General features: G+C 38.1%; 1 protein-coding gene across 1 annotated transcript in view; it reads left to right on the top strand.

Annotated features, from left to right (window-relative positions):
- LOC134534036 (phospholipase A1-like) overlaps nt 1–12,854 on the top strand; it is a 28,968-nt gene extending 16,114 nt beyond the window's left edge. Inside the window, exons 3-8 of the mRNA XM_063371992.1 lie at nt 3,650–3,707; nt 5,396–5,526; nt 7,823–8,077; nt 8,558–8,752; nt 9,945–10,098; nt 12,212–12,854. Coding sequence (XP_063228062.1) covers nt 3,650–3,707; nt 5,396–5,526; nt 7,823–8,077; nt 8,558–8,752; nt 9,945–10,098; nt 12,212–12,464 — 1,046 coding nt within the window. The 3' untranslated portion in view covers nt 12,465–12,854. The remainder of the gene's footprint in view (nt 1–3,649; nt 3,708–5,395; nt 5,527–7,822; nt 8,078–8,557; nt 8,753–9,944; nt 10,099–12,211) is intronic.
- Nucleotides 12,855–19,481: the final 6,627 nt, after the last annotated feature.

The raw sequence follows: 19,481 nt of genomic DNA, 5'->3' as shown, positions 1-19,481 counted from the left end.
TTGTATCCGTAAATATTGAAATAACAAACTGTTGGGTAAATTGTTCAGACAGGTGTTTTCAACATTCCACTCAACACACGAATGTTTTGGGTCTTGTTTATCGCACGTACGCATAATAGAAAAATGTAAAATACCACTTCGCGGGTGATATTTTAGGACGTTGGACTCCATTTTTTTTTGGTAAAACGCCATATTATTACTTATCACTTTTGACTTACCTTGAACGGAAGCTCACTTGGCCGGGGGGGGGGGGGGGGAGTAGTAGGGTTTGTGTATATGGTAAATTACGAATAACGCAGTCAGTTTATCTCAATGTAACCTCACCTACTCGTATAGCCAGGAAAAAACAGCGCAGGGAACAAAATTGCAAGACCTACAGTAAAGCTCGTAAACTTTAGCAGTGGAAAGCAAGCAGCACGAGGCATATTTCTCCAGCGTTTTAGTGTTTATGTAATTTACTCATGTGATTCAAACTCGGTTGAAGAGTTTGGTACTAATTAATTGGTTAGTGATATTTTAAACCAAATATCACGATTTAACATTTTGCTTTCGCGAAAGCTAAGTCGTGTGTACTTGCAGTGCCTAGTTGAGCTTGTTTTAACGAGCCTTAATCCAAGTTAACACCCAGTCTTACGTTATATATACACTTCACAAGAGGCTTTAAACCCTTTAGTCGGTTCTGCATATCAGTTTCCGGGTATTAGTTAAATTGCCATCCAATTATCAATCTACCAGCGGTTCTATACCGTTATGGAATAAATCCGGATCATCTTGCAAAGCTTAGACAAAGCAGCTTAGGGGTGATTCTATCCTTTCGTTAAATTTAAAATTTATATATGTTTTACTTAGTCTGCTGTTGGTTATCTCGTAAAACTATTTTGATGCCTCAACAAAATGAAACTCAGGATTATAGGACAAACTAACCATAAATCTTGTTTTCTGGCTACACACAATCTAGCCGATTACCGCAATATTGAATTTGTTGAGAAATTTATATTCTCTAAAAGTAGCAAAATACCGAAAGGGTTAAGACAGTTAGTTTAAATACTGCTAATCAATTCGCTTTGAGCTTTAAGTCAGGAATTAAAACTTGTAGGAATACTGAAAAAAAATACAAATATAGTCGGAAATGCACAAACGCACCCTCGGGAGTAGACTGTTTCCTTGAAGCTGATGAGTCATGTGCGCGGTGGTGCCTGTAGCGCGATGGACGCGACGCGAATGAGAAGTTTCTGGCCAATAGTTGAGAGACGTGTGTGTGACGTCAGCGTGACCGGTTCGCGGGTGCGACGCGAATTTAGATCCGAAAAACCCTTTCGGTCGCGTTGCGTCGCGTCGGTGTGACTAAGTCTGAAACTAGCCAGTATTTCGTTAACGAATCGTTGGCGGTAAGTACTATTTATCGTGTTTTTTGCATACCAAAATTTACACGTTTTAAAAGCATTCGCGTAAGTGAATTTTTTTTTTTTGCTTTCAGATTTGTATTGAAAATTTTGAAAAATGTTGATTGAAAATATTTTTTGAGTACTCGCCAGATGTGAAACATCCAACCTGGGTAACTAACAAATTCACGTTCTCGTTTCAAATACACTAATTCGAAATTCGGGGTATACAATTTAACCTAGTATTCTTTAAAATCCAAAGTGCGATAAATGTACGTGAATTGTGTTTTTTTCCAACTAAATTTCTTATCGCGGAATTGTTACCTCACCCGCCACTGGAATTAGATGCCGGAGCAGTTAAGTAGACTAGTCATTTGGTTAGTAATTCGAAATTTTAAAACTATTTAATGAAACGCCGATTAAGCAAAATAGACTTGAAAAAATATTAAAAGCCCGGCGTTGGACATGATTTTAGAAAAATATTTTTTTATTAAAATACTGCTTATATTTTAAAATTATTTAAACATTTAATACTAAGAAGTTTCCCGTTGGCTTTGAACTTAGTTTCGCGCTATCCACCAGATGGCAGCACCGTGGTTACATATTTCCTTTCCGTGCGACAGTTCCGTTCACGAAGTTAGTCTCACAAAAAAGCCGTATATCGAGAGCCAAGTTGTTGCACATATTTGACAATAGTTGCGCGGGCATGTTTATAATGACCAACTGTTTTGCCGAAGGGCATTCGTGACCCCGGTGTCACGGGGGTGACCTTGCCGCACGCGATGCGACCGGATGGACCGGGATGCTGTGCGTGATGCACGCCGGTAACTTCCTGGCGCGCATTGATACACATCCGGCTTCCGCGACCGTAACTGTGATAGTCCACGTGTGCGAACTGCAAAGCGGAGAAAAAAAAAAGTACTAAAATTGAGCCGTTTCGAATACTGTCGAAATCTTACGGTGGTTGTAGCTGGTGTTTCGAGGTTGACCTATATCACCTTGTAACATAGTTTATATGCTTTGTTAATTTTAATATTTCTGCGTTAAATAGATAACTATAATTTTTAAATGAAGCGTTTTGTATGCCTATACTTCGTAAAACTCACATGATACTACTAAACTGATCGTCAGTTATTCACACCCTCTCCTTACAAACACACATGTGGTTTCTAGTCACTTTGCCTGTATATGAACCACGGTAATAGTTTAACTACGTGAGTTATTCTGAAATTGTGTATGTGGTATTCCGTACTCTACCCAAAAGATTTTCGAAAATTTTAATTTTATGGAAACTTGTTTTATCGGTACGCTTCAGAATACGTTAAACGTAAGACTATGGTAAATATAAAATAAAATTATTAAAATTGTTTCTTGGATTTTTCGTACCCTTCTGAAAACTTTTTTATAGTGTAAGCTCTTAAAAACTAGCTTTTTAGGAAATACGATAGAGGGAGAACGGAAGGTGAACTTTAAATTTAACACACATCGCAATGTCCTTGAAATAGAAATAGTTTATGATTAAATATTTTATCTAATAACTGGCGTACAGTTTTTAAATTCCAGAGCCTACTTGATTAAATCCCTTTACGAATGAAACTTAATTTTGAGATTTAAATGACTTTAAGGTGATAAAATTGTTTGAACTGCTGTTTAAATTTAAAAACTAAAATAAAAATTGTTGCACCAATTACTCCCAGCCTCTAAAATAATTGTAGCAATTTTCTGAGTAAAGGCCATTAAAATGTACAATTTTTAAAACTTAGTTTTAATAAAAAACTAAATGCATAAAATACCTTATTTACATCTGCATTTTAAAAATGTACTTTGGTTTAAATATTTAACCATACGATAAGTTTGTAATTTAAATATGAAATAAGTTTCCTGACATTTAACTTGACTAATCTTGCATTTGTTAATATTTCAAATTTCTTTTACTTTATATAACATTCTCTTAACACTGTCGACATAATGACTTAGTATGAAGTTAAAATTCTTACCCAATGTATGCCTAAATTTGTCACTTATTTTATGGACAGGTTTTTGGATTTATTTTGTTAAATGTAACATTGTTTGTTATGCTATGCTCGTTTATTGAAAAGTACCTTTTTTCTCTACCCAGGCCCAATTAGGGAAGTTTGCTACTGTTAAATTACTACAAGCTTTTGGAATGTCAGTGTGCTTGATTTTGAACAATGTCAAGACAGTTCTTAAATGTCTTACATGTACTCGCGCGTTACAGCAATGGCATGCCTGTTTCAATGTTACAGGCTCGTCTGTGATCGCAGAGGATCCTGCAGATACGGTCAAATTCCAGTTATATGAAAGGTAAGGGATATTTAATAGTTAAATTTAAAACCACCTGTAAAACATGAGATCGTGGCATAAACGCCACTGGTAAACACCCTGTCACTTTTATCAATTTGATTCATCTGTATTGTAAAAAAAATATCAGAAAAAAATACGGTTAAATATTGCTTAGGATCTGTTGGCCTGACAAATATTTAGTTCATTAGACTAAACCATCTAATTTGTTATTTTTAACGTTGTTTGGAAACCTTTATAATTATTATATATTTAAACTTAAACATTGCTTCAAAGTCGTGTAGAAATAGAGGCACGGAAATGTCACGGATTCATGTCGTTGCAAGTTAGCAAGCCTTGCAGCAGGGTTCATGATTGGACGGCAGTTGAGGCACGATCCTCTGACCGTGAGACGACGGTGCTCAGCTAGGAGCTAATAAATTAGTGCTAAAAAACAAAGCAAAGGTTCTCACTAAGGAATCAGCCAATCGATAAGCAAGAATTGGCAGAGCTCCTCTATGACGTTTAAATTCTACCGCAAAGCCAGTTTAATCCGAGAGTTTTCCCGGTTCTCTAGTGGAAATGTTCTGACCTAGTTTTGAGTTTTAGACAAAGCATTCGCGTTTTCTATTAGTTACTCGAGAATTTTTGATGAATGTTCATAGATCCACTTCAGGGCGGGATAGTTGTATTAAATCTAAAAAAATGGGAAAAAGTCAATGCTCGACTCGATAGACTTGACCTAATATAGGTCACCACTGGTTTATGTATTTGAGATAATCTGAATATTTTAAGGATATCAATGCGATGATGCCGGTGTCTATTTTACCTGAAGTTTTAAACATTTTCTTTAAAATCTAAATACTTTAATGACAAACCCAAGTTAAATAGACTTAATCCTATTGTATCACCTTAATGGTTCTTGAAGCATTGAAATTTTTGGTTTTTAATACAGAAAACATAAGTTTGATTTCTAGGACCCAATTTAAACCTCGTGGTCGCGTACTCAATGAGAGAATGTTTTTGGAGCTAAATTTATGCAAGTGGCCCACCATGGACTTGCATGATTTAATATCGCTAAAAAATTAACATTTGTGCCATTTTACTTTAGAACTACACTGCTCCCTTGGCTGTGATAGCTCGCGATAGTCGCGTGAGGACGAAACCTTCGCATTGGTAATATGTAAATTTTATTTTAAATAGAACAAATATTTGTAAATTTGTACATTTGTTCGCAGTAATACCGGATTCTGATTATTACTAGAGAATTTATTCATTGTTAAAATACTTCCAATAATTGGTTATTTGTAGACCTTACCCGAATAGCTTTCCGGTTTTAACTGATCACACCAATAAGTATAATTAACAATAAGTATAATAAGTCTTAATTTTTAATTTTCTATGATTTTCAATTTTTAAAAAATCTGTCTTAATACATTAATTTCTTGTAGTATTGCAAACTACATGGCAACTTAGTTATTTAAAAATAAAACTCTTGTAAGAGTGCAGATAATTTTTCTGTGTAGTAGCTTGCAACACGCAGGAACCTCGCAACAAAGATGGTAATGAGCTTAATTATTACTCCAGTGTTGCTGTTAGATAGGATATGCCTGCTCGAGACTGAAGAAAGTTGGTATCTACTTGAAAAGTTAAACTTTAGAAAGAGTACAGAATACGAAGGGGCACTCAATAGTTGAACTTCTTTGCTGCAGGACTTCAGAGCACGCACCGCTTGAACTGGACCATGAGCTGACTGGGTTCAACGCCAGCAAGCCGACAATCCTGATCATACACGGCTTTGGGGGATCTTCCAAGGCCAAGTCGGCACTCATCATTAAAGATGGTACGTAAGTCAGTATTTTTTTTACAATGGTAAAAGTATCTGACCTGAAATTCACAATGAAATCCAAGTTTACGGTGTCTATAGCAGTTGTGTGCGTATGATTAAACACCTGAAGTAGTTCACGAATAAATTATTAAATTTTGAGTATCTTTATGAACACGTTTATATTACCGCAGGTACGTAAGTCTCCTATAGGTTCAGAGTTAAGATTATAATTGCTACACAATACTACTATTACTTACATTAATCAAATTATTTGACTCTTGGTAATGGCCTTATGAGAATTTAATATCTTATCGTTTGACTTATACTATGGTTACCTTGAATTTGCAGTAACTTTCGGTATACTATGGTTTCCTTGAATTTGCATTAACTTTCGGTTACGTTTATAGAGGTGGGTGGTTTAGCTTTCGGGCTGCCACCAATGTTTACAGAATTTTGGGAATTAAACTCAACTTGCTGAAATATTGTAAAATTTCTGCAACAATATAAAGTCTGAATTTGTTCAGAGATATGATCCATAATCAGGTCTGGATCTAATCCAAATCTCTTGGTGCCACATTCCTACCCAATAAAATTCATCCAGTGCTTTGTATCACCACTCATCTTAGATGCCCCCGATGTCAAGAGACTTATTTCTATTATCTTTGAAAGATTTGTGCAATGGGAGTGCATGACTTGATGTAGGCTTTTGGACATACGCCATTGCTTAGCACATGTATGTCTGCAGATGAAAACTACAAAAAAAAAAAAAAAAACACACACAAATGACAAACATAAATTAAGCAAAATTGCTGTTAGGATTTAACGCCACAATATTCCACAACAGGAATATGGTCAACAAACAAGGAAAAAACAAAGAAAAATGTACTAATAGAACGAAAACCCCCCACAAATGATGACGGCACAAAAAATATTTAACCCAAAAATTCTCGTTTTGACTGTTGTGCTGAATTTTTTGGGTAAAATATTTTTTGTGCTGTCATCATTTGTGGTTTTTTTTTCTGTTTCTCTTTTTGGTTTTGGTTTTTTGGAAAACAATTGTGTTTTAGTCTTTTCGTTTTGCTGTGTTTTTGTCTCGTTTCAACTTTTGTGTAGAATTTTTTTGGGTTCGGGATTTTTGTGCTGTCATCATTTGTGGGGGTTTTTCGTTCTGTTAGTCCATTTGTCTTTTTTTCCTTGTTGATCATATTCCTGTTGTGGAATATTGTGTGGCGTTAAATCCTGACAACAGCAATTTTGCTTAATTTGTGTTTTTGTTTGTGTTTTTTTTGTAGTTTTCTTCTGCAGACATGTGCTAAGCAATGCCGTATGTCCAAAAGCCTACATCAAGTAGAATTATTTCTAATAACGGTGTTCCTAGTTATATCTAAAGTAAGAAAAAAATAATATAAATATTTTAGTTGCTACATTTTCACGTTCCTTAAATGATTATTGCAGTGGTGGATATTAGTTTATAACCTGTTTGTGGATATTAGCTATTGCTGCTTTACTCTTAGATCTCAAGAACAAAAAAACTACATTAGAATAAAACCACACTGTTACCAGTGTTCGTTTTTTCTGTATTTACTATCTTTGTTGCAACTGTCAAGTTTACCTGCTGTGATGTCTGTGCTGTGTTCCTTTGGCTAATTCTGTTAACGAATTTTTCTGCGGTGTTTGTGTAATTAACATTGGACACGAGCTGACAATGGCTTGAGCAAATCTTTGTTAAGCCTTGACATAATGCAAACATTACTGTGTCGAACTGTTTTGAATTGGATTATATAATTTTTCTTTTTATAATTGGGCAAGCTAAAGATTGGTTTCATATGTGAGATTGTATATAAATTAATAAAATTGAACATAATGTTGCATGTGAATTTCAATTCATAAGAAATAAGTGATGAGGTCTAATCCCAATTTTCTCGGGATACGAACCCCGAAAATTATTTCGAATATACCCTCCGAATCTGAATTTCTCAAGTGTTCAAAATGAAATGTTTTTGTTTATTTTTTTTATAGCCATCATCGTAGCAGTTTCATTATTTAGTTAAACATTTCGGTCTGTAAATCAAAAGATAAGATAGTCGACGTTGTTCCGGCAACTGATTCTAGGGGTGGGCGAGGAGATAACGCGTAGTGGAACACACAATTTGCGTACATATTTGATCACGTTTCGGTATTGAAAGTTAAATGTAGTATGTCTGAAACAAGAGAGCACGACTTGGGTCGTCGCCGAGGTTGTAACATGTTTCTGGCATCACGATGTGTAACGGAAAGGCGCAGGGCCGCTGATGGTCGGGGGTCTGTGCAGCCGTGCTGGCGACGCGCGACTGGAACGCCGTGCTGGCGGACTGGGCCCAGCTGGCCAGCTCTGAGCGGCCCTACGAGGCGGCGGTGAAGGGCACACAGGCCGCGGGCTCCGCCGTGGCCCGCTTCGTGCGCTCGCTGCTGGCGCTGCCTGGCGCCGCGCGCTCGGACCTGGTGCTGGCGGGCTTCAGCCTGGGCGCGCACGTGGCCGGCGTGGCGGCGGCTCGCCTAGCTCCGCTCCGGCTCGCCAGGATCGTGGGTGCGCCTGCTCTCTGCCCTCTGTAGTGTCTGGAATGTGGTGTCTGGAATGTGGTGTCTGGAATGTGGTGTCTGGAATGTGGTGTCTGGAATGTGGTGTCTGGAATGTGGTGTCTGGAATGTGGTGTCTGGAATGTGGTGTCTGGAATGTGGTGTCTGGAATGTGGTGTCTGGAATGTGGTGTCTGGAATGTGGTGTCTGGAATGTGGTGTCTGGAATGTGGTGTCTGGAATGTGGTGTCTGGAATGTGGTGTCTGGAATGTGGTGTCTGGAATGTGGTGTCTGGAATGTGGTGTCTGGAATGTGGTGTCTGGAATGTGGTGTCTGGAATGTGGTGTCTGGAATGTGGTGTCTGGAATGTGGTGTCTGGAATGTGGTGTCTGGAATGTGGTGTCTGGAATGTGGTGTCTGGAAGCTAAACAGTGTGTGCCGCGGACCCTCGAGGCAGTCCACGGCGTGACGTGTCCTGTCCTGTCCGCAGCGCTGGACGCGGCCGGACCCTTGTACAAGGGGAAGGACGCGGCGGACAAGCTGGACGCTGGAGACGCGGACTTCGTCATGGCCATCCACACGTCGGCGGACTTCTACGGCACGGACTCTCGCGTGGGGCATGCGGACTTCCGCCCCAACGGCGGCCGCTCGCCGCAGCCCCCCTGCGTGCACGACGAGGTCAAGGGTAGGTTGCTTCGCCTCCGGGATTGAAGTCCCTAGACTGTCTATGAATATCATCTCCTAATGAAATATTACATGTCCCCCCCCATCCCAAAAAGTCTGTTGCTTGAAATTTCCCCAAAGATGTTTAGTGTTACTCTAAATAAAAAAAATTCATGGCAGAGGTCATGTTATCCTTTGAACCCTGATCACGACTGAAATAATTGAAAGAACGCTATAAAATAGTTCATGAAACACGTAAGTCACAAGAGTTCACGAGACCTTTAACTCGAATCTGATACTGCAGAGTTTCTTTGCGTCGCTAATTTCCACCTGAAAATGACAAATTCTTAACTTAATCATTTCCATGTATTTTCAGTGGTTTAGCGAGTAATTGGACGCATTACGTCTGCCTTAATTTTTTTTTGGAATTCGAAAGTTCTTGCTTTTTTTGGAATTCGAAAGTTCTTTGCTTTTTTTGGAATTCGAAAGTTCTTTGCTTTTTTTGGAATTCGAAAGTTCTTTGCTTTTTTTGGAATTCGAAAGTTCTTTGCTTTTTTTGGAATTCGAAAGTTCTTTGCTTTTTTTGGAATTCGAAAGTTCTTTGCTTTTTTTGGAATTCGAAAGTTCTTTGCTTTTTTTGGAATTCGAAAGTTCTTTGCTTTTTTTGGAATTCGAAAGTTCTTTGCTTTTTTTGGAATTCGAAAGTTCTTTGCTTTTTTTGGAATTCGAAAGTTCTTTGCTTTTTTTGGAATTCGAAAGTTCTTTGCAGGCTCGGTCTCAAAACCGTGTCTTGAGTTAAAATTTTATTAGCATCATTTAAGGGTTGAAACAAATTCACCACTATGAATTTGTACAACACATACCTATTCGTGTCATTGTGGTATAAAAAACCCAAGTGCTAGTTAATACAATTAAATAATTTTTTTGTACAATCGATGAGTGAAAGTTCTGTTTAAAATATTTTACAAAAAATTCCATGGTATTAAAGACGGCGATGTTGCACTCTGACATACGGGTTTTGCAGGATACAGAATGTGACAAATTTTTATCCTTGCTGACGTATTTTTTGAAAAACTTCCTCGGTTGGACTTGGTATTAAATCCTGCCTTGAAGTGTATCACCGCCGGATCGTGTGGTGGAGGAAGACAACCTTGGGAGTAGCCGGAGAGGACCTCGCCGGCGGTCCGTGTGACGGCGATGACGCTGTTTTGCAGACGTATGCAGCCACTTCATGGCGCCGGTGCTGTTCGCCGAGTCAGTGTACAACCCCACCGCCTTCCTGGCCACCAAGTGCGGATCCTGGGCGGAGTACACCGCCGACAAGTGTCCTCGGGAGAAGGTGTACATGGGCCTGGAAACTCCCGCGACGTGAGTTCTTGCGACGCAATCGGATTCCCTGGTTCAGACTTGAGTTAGTTGGGCGGGGTTCTCGTCCGAATTGTGGAGAACGAATCTACGTTGTAAGAATGGTGATGCACGGATGCCTGCAAATATATCCTTGCTTGGATAATGTTCCGTATTAAGTGGGAGGATTTAACTAAAAACCATTAAGGGGCTTTGGATGGTGTTGATGGCTTTTGTCTAGAATTATTTACCTCAAGCAGAGATTTTAATGATTTTTTAAAATTAAATAAATAGATTTTTCATTGTCTTGAGTTTTTCTGAGGTACTAAAGCATTAAAAGCAACCCCCGAGTAGTGTAATTTACTGCTGTTACTATACTTAAGGTATTTTCTTGAATGAATGGTTTTAAATGTTAATTTAGTTATGTTTAAAACTACCGTATTAAATTTGCTTAAAATCGCATTAGACAAGTCCACAAAAATTAGTTTTAAGTACGAAATTCGTGGAAAAATTTAAGTTAAGACTGTTCTTAAAAGGTTTCAGAGATTAACTAAAAAAAACTTAAATCTTGGAACATTTAATATAAAATTTCTGAAATTACAAAGGTTCCTTAGATAAATTTTAACAGGAAAATTTCAATGATGGAAGAATTTCGATTTCTTAAATGAAACAAAATTAAAACTTCGTCAAACAATAGTATTTTTTTAAGCGACACATCTTAATCGTTACTCTTTACTGTGTGTAAGTTTTATAATTTTATCTCAAGCATTTAGTAAAAGTAGTAGCGTGGTTTAAACTATATAAGCTATGTACTTAATATTTAAACTTGATTTTACGTTATTTCGTGAAATTTGCGTGTTTTAAAAGTGGAAGTCTCCGAAAACTGCTGAAAAAATTATGAAAAATAACTAACCCTATCTTGTTTAAATCTTGCGTTCTAGTAATATTATAGTAAAGGCTAACAAATAATTGCTATAGCGTGATCGCACATCTTGCTGTGAAAGTTTCAGTTCCCTTACATCTAATATTTTTTTAGAAAATCTAAACCTACATTGTCTAGATAGTCCATGTTATCAATTGTACTAATTTTAATTACCTTTTTTGTCTAAATGATGATGTTTTGTTAAATTTTAAGACTCTAATGAAGTAGTTGATATTCTTTTGGGACAGTGTCTGGGACTGAAAAGGTTTTCCAAAATTAAATGCAGTTTTAATGGGAAGGATTTAGATTTAATATAAATTATAAGGAATAACATGCAAAAATTAACCTAAATTATTTAAACGTTTACACTTATTCAGTGTCCTACCACTGAAATTTAGCACCACTAATGTTTTATAATCGCGTTTAATTAATTATATTGGTTTAGGTCCCTTAAAATACTAGCGGTACTCCTCCCGGTCACATGTGTCTAAGTTACATGTGTTCCGCCACTGAAATTTTTCAATTGGTGAATGAAACATTTAACTGGAGACAAATTTAATCGGAGACTTAATGGTATGGATCATATTAAAGTTCGATGCTAGTTTTCTGTTCGGAGTGGAGTATCTACCTTGTTTAAAAAAAAACAGGTTAGTCCTGCTTCCTCAGTCGTGAATTGGATGCGAGCCAAACAATTGAATATGAATTTCTATTGGTAACAGAGAATAACATTTTTGGAAAATAAAAAAAAATGGCGGCACCAAATGTCAATTTAGAACTAAAAAATTATTTCCATTTATAGCACACACGGTCAGAGGCGCAACAACTGAATTTCCAAAAAAAGGGGGGAGGGCAATATACCTTTTTATACAGAATCATCGATCCCCCTATTGAAGCGGGGGTACGGGGAATTTGTATTTCAAGGTGGAAAATGGTGCTATTTAAGCAATTTTATTATCTAAAAATTGATTACACAGCACCTTCTTTGCCCCCGTTTGCCCCCACTTCAAGGTTTCAGAGGGGGGGCAAATACCCTTCCCCCCTGTTGCGCCCCTGCACATGTTAGTTTACTATAGGAAGGCTGTGTTTTATAATTTTACTGTTTAGGATTTAAGGGTTCGAACGAGGTGTTGTCCCTTTGTTATATTTTAACGTTGAGACTGCTCTGCGAGTGGTCTCCGGACTCTGGGATCGACGGCGGCCACTTATCTCTCGCAGGACCCGCGGGGACTTCTTCCTGAGGACGAGGGCGGCTCCCCCCTTCGGCGAGTCCTCCCCGGGCAGGCGCGTGGTCCTGCACACGCCGCAGGAGCTGGAGTCCGACGACGGCCTTCTGGACGACGTGTACGACCAGGAGGAAGCAGAGGTTACCGTGGTCCCCGCTGCTGCCGGCTCGGCGCCCGCCGCGGCGTCTGCGCAGGTGCTACTGGTGTTGTCCGCGGCGACGGCTGTGTCTGCGTTCCGCCGGTAGCCGTCATCCGGACCGCCCGACCAACTAGACATCCCCGCGACACTCCTGAAGGACGTGGACTCTAATACCGTGCAACCATCACGCGAACTTGTCAATCATTCAAATAACTCTCTTAACTGTAGCGAAACAGTCGAAAACTACCGCAGATCGCCGGCTTACAAATGCAAATGAAAGCAAGTTTCATTGAACCGGTGTACATTGGTGTAAAAATTTCCCCTTCGTTCGTGAAAATTTGAAACGAATGAAAGTTTTTTGTGTGTGTATGTAAATTTGCAAATGTTAAAGGCTTTATATTTTTGTTAGTACTGTTTTGATATTTAGAACACTATAAATGCTTGTGTTAGCCGAATGTACATATAAAGTTTTGTATTAAACACGTATTTTTGAAAATGTATTTTTATTTCTTATGTCGTTGATTTTTTAATACGTAAGGTTTTATTAAAATGGTCTAGACCCGAAAGTTCGCTGGAAAAGAATGTTCGACAGCGTATATGTTAATATTTTAAGTTTTTACACTTGGTCATCCACGTGCATTTATTATACATAGGTGACTAAACGTTGTAAAAAAGAACTTGCCCAGCGTAGAAATAGGCATTTTAACTTTAAATAAGTTTGCTAAAACTAGTTAATAATGCAGAAACAAATTAGTTCACCTGCTTTTATGTAATTACATTCCAGAACTGAACGCAATTAACATTAGTTATTTATAGACTTAAGACTATATTTATGCATGCGAAACGTGTGTAAAATTTGGTATTTATATTTGTTGAGTTATTTCATGTTAAACAATTTATACACAGTAAAATATTACAAAAATAATACGAAGGTAATTGGCAAAATCATGGCAGCATAATGTTTGGAAAAACTCCAGATGTTCTTCACGGGCAAAGTGAACTCACTCGTTGAATCAGGAAATATTAGCAAGTTAAATTTCTGGCGCGCTGTGGGCGAAAAATCTTTAACTAAAGAGCAACGCACACAGTTAAGGTATGCTACAAGCTTACGAAATTTATGGTAACTTTTTTAATTTTATCTATAAGTGACGTTGCGTTAGTTTTTTCAGTTGAAAAATGTTCAGGGGAATGAGGGGAAAAGTTAATTATGCATGGTGGCGGCAAACAACTTGGCATTTGTGCGACTGTAAAAAGCTTCTTGACGCGCCGTGCGGGAAATTTACCTTTTAATGCTTTTGCGTTTCACCTATACAACCAATAAAAATTTTGCTGTAGTTATAGATTTCTCTACAAAATGAGATCTGGTGCAACAAAGTAGCACGCATACCGTTATAAGTTGGTAATAAGATCAAAAAATTGAATGGTTTCGCGTATTAATATATATAAATCCAGTGTCCTGATTATTTCCAGTGAACTCAAGTCAACAGATTTCGATGAAAATTGGTATTTGTGTAATTTTTTCCAACTTGAGAGATAGGATAGTTTTATTTCGATTAATGGTCTTAATAATTTATAATTAATAATACACTGATTATCAATGTTGGTTGATGTTATTAATCGTAAGTTTCATAAGTCTCAAACAGATGGCGCCTTAAATCTGTTTTTTTTTAAGAAAACTGTTGTACTGTCTGACATAAATATCTCATAGATGGCGCTACGTTTCAATTCAAATTTTGTTTTTCTTCATGTGCACATTTTCGTTGATCAATATACTACGTAACCTCGCTTTTTTGTAGTTTTGATTTTATTCTCACGTGTTTACAATTATTGATATCTATCTACAGCTGTCAATCTACAGATATAATAATAAAAAACAATTGGCTAGAGAATCAGTTGATCAAATTTTATTTCATGTTAAAAAATTTGTAAGTATTAATTCTACCTTTCCTGCAAAGGTTGTTAATCTGTGTTAAATTTTGTCTTTTAAATCCTTCCTAAATCACTCAGCCACAGCAACGCGTGGCCGGGTCTGCTAGTACGTAATAAAAGAATGAGAAAGTGACTGACGGAATGCATCGGTAGCGGGAGATAATCGGCTCATTGAAACAGATTTTTTTTTAGACTAATTTTGGGTGAAGTCGGAAATTGAATCCCTATCGTTTTTGGAAGGGCGCTAGGTAATCTGCCCACAGCAAAGTCACAGTACTCTTGTTGAGGTGTGATGCTGGAATGATAATAGCGCGATGCATTAGGCTAGAAGTGTCCTGGACAGTAGCGTAGCCAGGATCTGTGTATGGGGGGGGGGGTAAAGATGCAGGGCCCCCCCCCCCCGCTATTAAGGCCGGAAAAATTAGGATTTTAAGGTGTAATATAGTGCTATTTGAGCAGTTTTCGGTACTTAACATTAAATATTGTAATGGTAAAAATATTAATTTAAAAAAGTGATGACGTAAGAAATTAGATATTTTAATCAACCAAATTGCCTAGTCCAAGTCCACTCAAAATCATAAATCATGCTCGAAGCTCGACAAAAAAAAACAAGGAATAAAAATGGTTGGGTTTCGGCAGAACTGGCCTATTCCTGGAAACAATTAGCTTTAGCTTGAGTTAACCAGTCACCACCTGCATATAATTACTAAACTGGTTAAATACGGTAGGTGTAAGATATTTGAAAACTTGCGACCCGTCACGGTGTCACAACGTTATACCTTCTGCTCGCGACAGGGGTAGGGGAAGGGAAGGAGAATCGGTAGGGCTTGCTTACTCTTCCCCTCCAGTGCAGTGGCCGGTGATAGCAGTAAGACACCCAGGCTTTTAGCTAACCTGCTTTCAGATGAGAAAAATAGAGGGCTAAGGAGGGGGGAGGGGGGTTATGCCCCTGGTCCTGGACAATCACTTTCAACACATTTGTGACTTGAGACAATCTGTGGGTTCGTAAACGTTTGGCTGGAAATTTTTTCTATGTAAATCTATTAGGTGTGACTATAGAAGCTTAAATATTTTGTTTCGAATGGTCGATTACATTCGTAATCCTTCTATTCCTTTAGTTTCAAGAAGTTTTATTTATTGAATTTGTAAAATTTTTAAATCTTAAATCCAATGTAATCAGAAAATATTAAAATTAAAATTACATGTGTCTCAAATGACAATTCTTTGAAAACTTGTAAATATCGATGGCTGTGGAATACTTAAAAAGCTATTGTGAAGGCTAGCCCACACGCAAAGTTTTAACGATCTACCTGCCCAGATCAGGATGTTACAGGAAAGGTGCAGCGCGTCGACAGGAAGACTGTAGTCTTGTGAAAATACTGAAAACGGGAGTCAAGACTGAGCAGAAAAGCTCAGAACCCCAGGTAACTGCACAGCCGATAGGTCTTGCAGATAAGCTGGTGCGTTTGTACAACCACTCCGCCTTCAGTTCCCTTTAGAAATCAGTTCTCGTTCCAGGGTGAAGATGGCTCAATGGCGTAGCGTGGGTGGGGCGGAGGGGGCGGCCCGCCCCGGGCGGCAGCCCCGGGGGGGGGGGGGGGGGCGGGTCGCCGGTGAAGCGGGTTGAGATATGATCTATGATTCATTCATTACATGTGTCATACACTCTATAATGTTCCATTTTTATCTAAAATTTTGCGCACCAACTATTTTTTAATATTTATTTAAAAGAAAAACTGCGAAATCACTGACAGAGCTCTTTATAACGTATGTTTGTTTACATACGAACGGCAACATCGCATCACGCCGCGCCGCCCGGCGCGCGCGAGCCGAGTTGAGCGGCACTCATTATGTTAATTACTCATACAAAATCTTTTGTTTCACGCGTCGGCCCGTGTCGATGCCTCTCTTTCGCACTCATTGAATTTAGTACTACGCATTGTACTGTAAAGTTTGACTTTAACCCAGGGCAAACCAAACAACTTCCGCAAACCGGGACACAGTAAAACTCCTATATTGCCCCGTACCGCGAGCGCAGGTAAACCCAAAAAAATATTAAAACCCAAACTAATAGCAGTCTTAAAAAATACTAATAAGGTTGCGAACAGTGAGAGGAGGCAGCAAGTTAAAAATACGCAAAATTAATATGACAACATTTAATAAATAAATAAATAAATAAATAAATAAATATATATATATATAATCATAAAATCGTTTCATCACAAATCGGCGCATCCATCATAAAATAAATACCCTATTACTACTTATAAAAAAATAGCTATATAATAATACTAAAAAAATACTTTAACAATTCCCCCAAAAATTATAATTTGATCATATACTTCGGAGCTCCGAAAATTAAATATAATTACCAAAAAGGCATTAAAAATATATAAGAACATATTAATACAAATATAGATACGCACCGGGCGTATCACCGCTGTAAATACCAATTAACATAGGCAAAATCTAGCAAAAAAATTGACACACGTTAACATACAAATAAATATACCAAACATTTAGCAAATTACAAATTATGGGTTTACAAGCCCTTCTCAGTTAAGTCATTTTCTAACGGTCGACGCCTTTTTTCTTCTAGGTCTGGCAGGGATTGGGTGAAACACGCTGAACGTAAAATCCCAGTTTCAGTTTTATTAATCCGTTAATTTAAATCCCAAAAATCCACAAATTATAGTTTCGCACCAGGGGTCAAAGGGGTCAACGGGGCAGTGGCACGGCTGGCACTTACTTGCTTTTTGACGTCTTGATGTCCGATCACCAAATACACTCGTTTGCTCACAAGTGTTTTTAATGGCAAACCCTTGCCATTATACGTTACCGTAGCTGCAGGTAATTGTACGGATATGACGAATCCTTCGCCATACCGTCTTGGAGTTTATTTCGGCGCACATAATTCATCCTTGGAAAATCCTCGCGATATTCACACACGCCTCACCAACCACTCGCGTTCATCGTACCAAAGCGTTCTAAATTATATAATGAACCCCGTTCATATTAAAAAAGGAACACTCGTATACAGTTACTTCGATGTGGAACCATCACCATGGCCAACCCGCGTTTTACTTCACGTGCGCGCCCGCCTGGGCCTACCAGGCGACTCCGCTCGCCCGTCTCACCTGACGTCACACAATCAGCTGTTCTGCTCGCGCGCCGTCTAGCGCAGCGATTACCAACATATTCGGTAGTGTCCTCGAACTTTCCAGACCAATTTAATAACTTAAAATCTTAAACTTAAAAATAATAAGACTAAACAAGAATTACAAATTTCTTTTCTAAAACAACATATAACAAACTTAAATCCAAAATAACTCGTATTACCAGGGCATCCGAAAGATGAATAAAATACGTTAACCATTTCTGCCAACATAAACATTATCAAAGGTAGCAGCTGTAGCACACATGCTACAGTACTGATCTTTGTTTGTTTTAGTGCATCGTGAAGTACCGTTACACAATCACGCTTTACTCGTATGTTTGTTTCGCGAGAGTTTAGGATACGGAACGAAAGTCATTTTGATTGTGTTTCGATCTTTTAAATACTGTTGAATCTTCTAAAACTAAACATTTAGAACTTTACCCAATCTTTGAACTAGTTTTTTAAAATGAAGAGAGTCAAAGAAAGCGGTGCGGAATTCCGCAAAAAAAAAAAAAAGGCTAAGAAAGAAGCAGATGCGAAGAAGTCTCAAGGTGCATTACTGAAATATTTTAGTTCCAGTTCTGGTTCGAAAGCCACGTTAACGTCTTCGGTGGCATCCTGCAGCAGCGGAAGTGATTCCAGTGTAAGTAGGTATGATTCCTCCATCTAGAATCATGCATGGCCTAGAATTACTCCAGTTATTTATTATTATTATTTATTGTTTAGAAAAGTTACAATATTTCTTACATTAGTCTCGCAAAACCTATTCACCTAGGTTTGTCTGCGAGTACGGAATCACACTCGTTCATTAAATCTTATTTTATAATACACTTAAAATTGCTCTAATAGCTGTTTGAACATTGATTATTGTTTAAAAAGTATGGAGTATATTAACATAAATTATATTGAGTTAAGGTACATCTTTTTAAGTTTACGACTGAATTTTGTCCTGCTACTTGAATTTAAAACTTCAAACTTTTGTAAATCTAGTAGTAGTCTAGGAATATTTTTGTTTTGTTTTTGGATAACTTGATTATTTATGGTACCTGCCATACAAAGAAAACATAATTTTTCATTTAGCTCAAAAATGGCGCCAACAATTTTTCTCAAATTTCTCGTCATTTTATCTTTTAATAACATCTATAACATGGCTTACTCAGTCAGTTTTTACCGGGAAACTCTAAAAAAAGGTGGCTTCCATACAAAATCAATTTTGTTTGTAAATTTTCCTATAAGCCCGGCAAACCGCGCCGTCACCAAAATCACTTTTGTTTTGTGATAGATAAAATACTTATTTGAAATTCGAACGTGTCCTCCGGCCAATATTCATGGGAATACATAACTTATTTTACAGGTACAAGAAGAAGACGTACCTGCCGTCGCAGTTGGAAATAGTTCTGGTCCCACCACAGAGCAGGGTCAAGACGAAGTCGACTCATCAAAAGTACCTCAAGCATCTAGTCATAAGCCTGCAGAAAAAGTGAATGTTGCCAAAGAAGACATAATTGAAATCGTGCCTTCTGCTCCTGCCAAAATCAAAGATGTGAATCTCGACGATGTAGGTTGCTGGCCTTCTCCTATGACCGACGAAGTAAGAACGCTTCTAGTACATCGCGGATCTGACTCAGTACAGCACATCGATTCCAAATTTGCCGATGTTGTTCGCTCAGGGACTTCAACGAAAGGCGGTACCCGAAAACTAACCAAAGAGTGGTTCTACAAACCATTATCTAACGGCGAAAAGGTTCTCCGAACATGGATGGCGTACTTGCCTTTGAAGCAATCCTTGTATTGTTTTTCTTGCAAGCTGTTTGGCAATTCCGGCTCTAACTTCGCATCTGAAGAAGAATTCAACAAATGGTGGAAGCTAAATCCAAGAATAGGAGACCATGAAAATAGCCTGGGCCATGAACAGAGCTTCTTGAAATGGAAGGAGTTGGAAGCGCCTGAACTGTAAAGCAACCATCGATCAGAAACAACAAGAAGTTTTCGAAAGTGAGGAAAAGAAGTGGAGGGATGTACTGTACAGGTTGCTGA

The sequence above is a fragment of the Bacillus rossius genome, chromosome 7 (assembly GCF_032445375.1).
Source record: "Bacillus rossius redtenbacheri isolate Brsri chromosome 7, Brsri_v3, whole genome shotgun sequence".
Lineage (NCBI taxonomy): Eukaryota > Metazoa > Arthropoda > Insecta > Phasmatodea > Bacillidae > Bacillus > Bacillus rossius.
The sequence above is the reverse complement of the archived record's forward strand: the minus strand, read 5'-3'. Positions and strand labels throughout refer to the sequence as shown.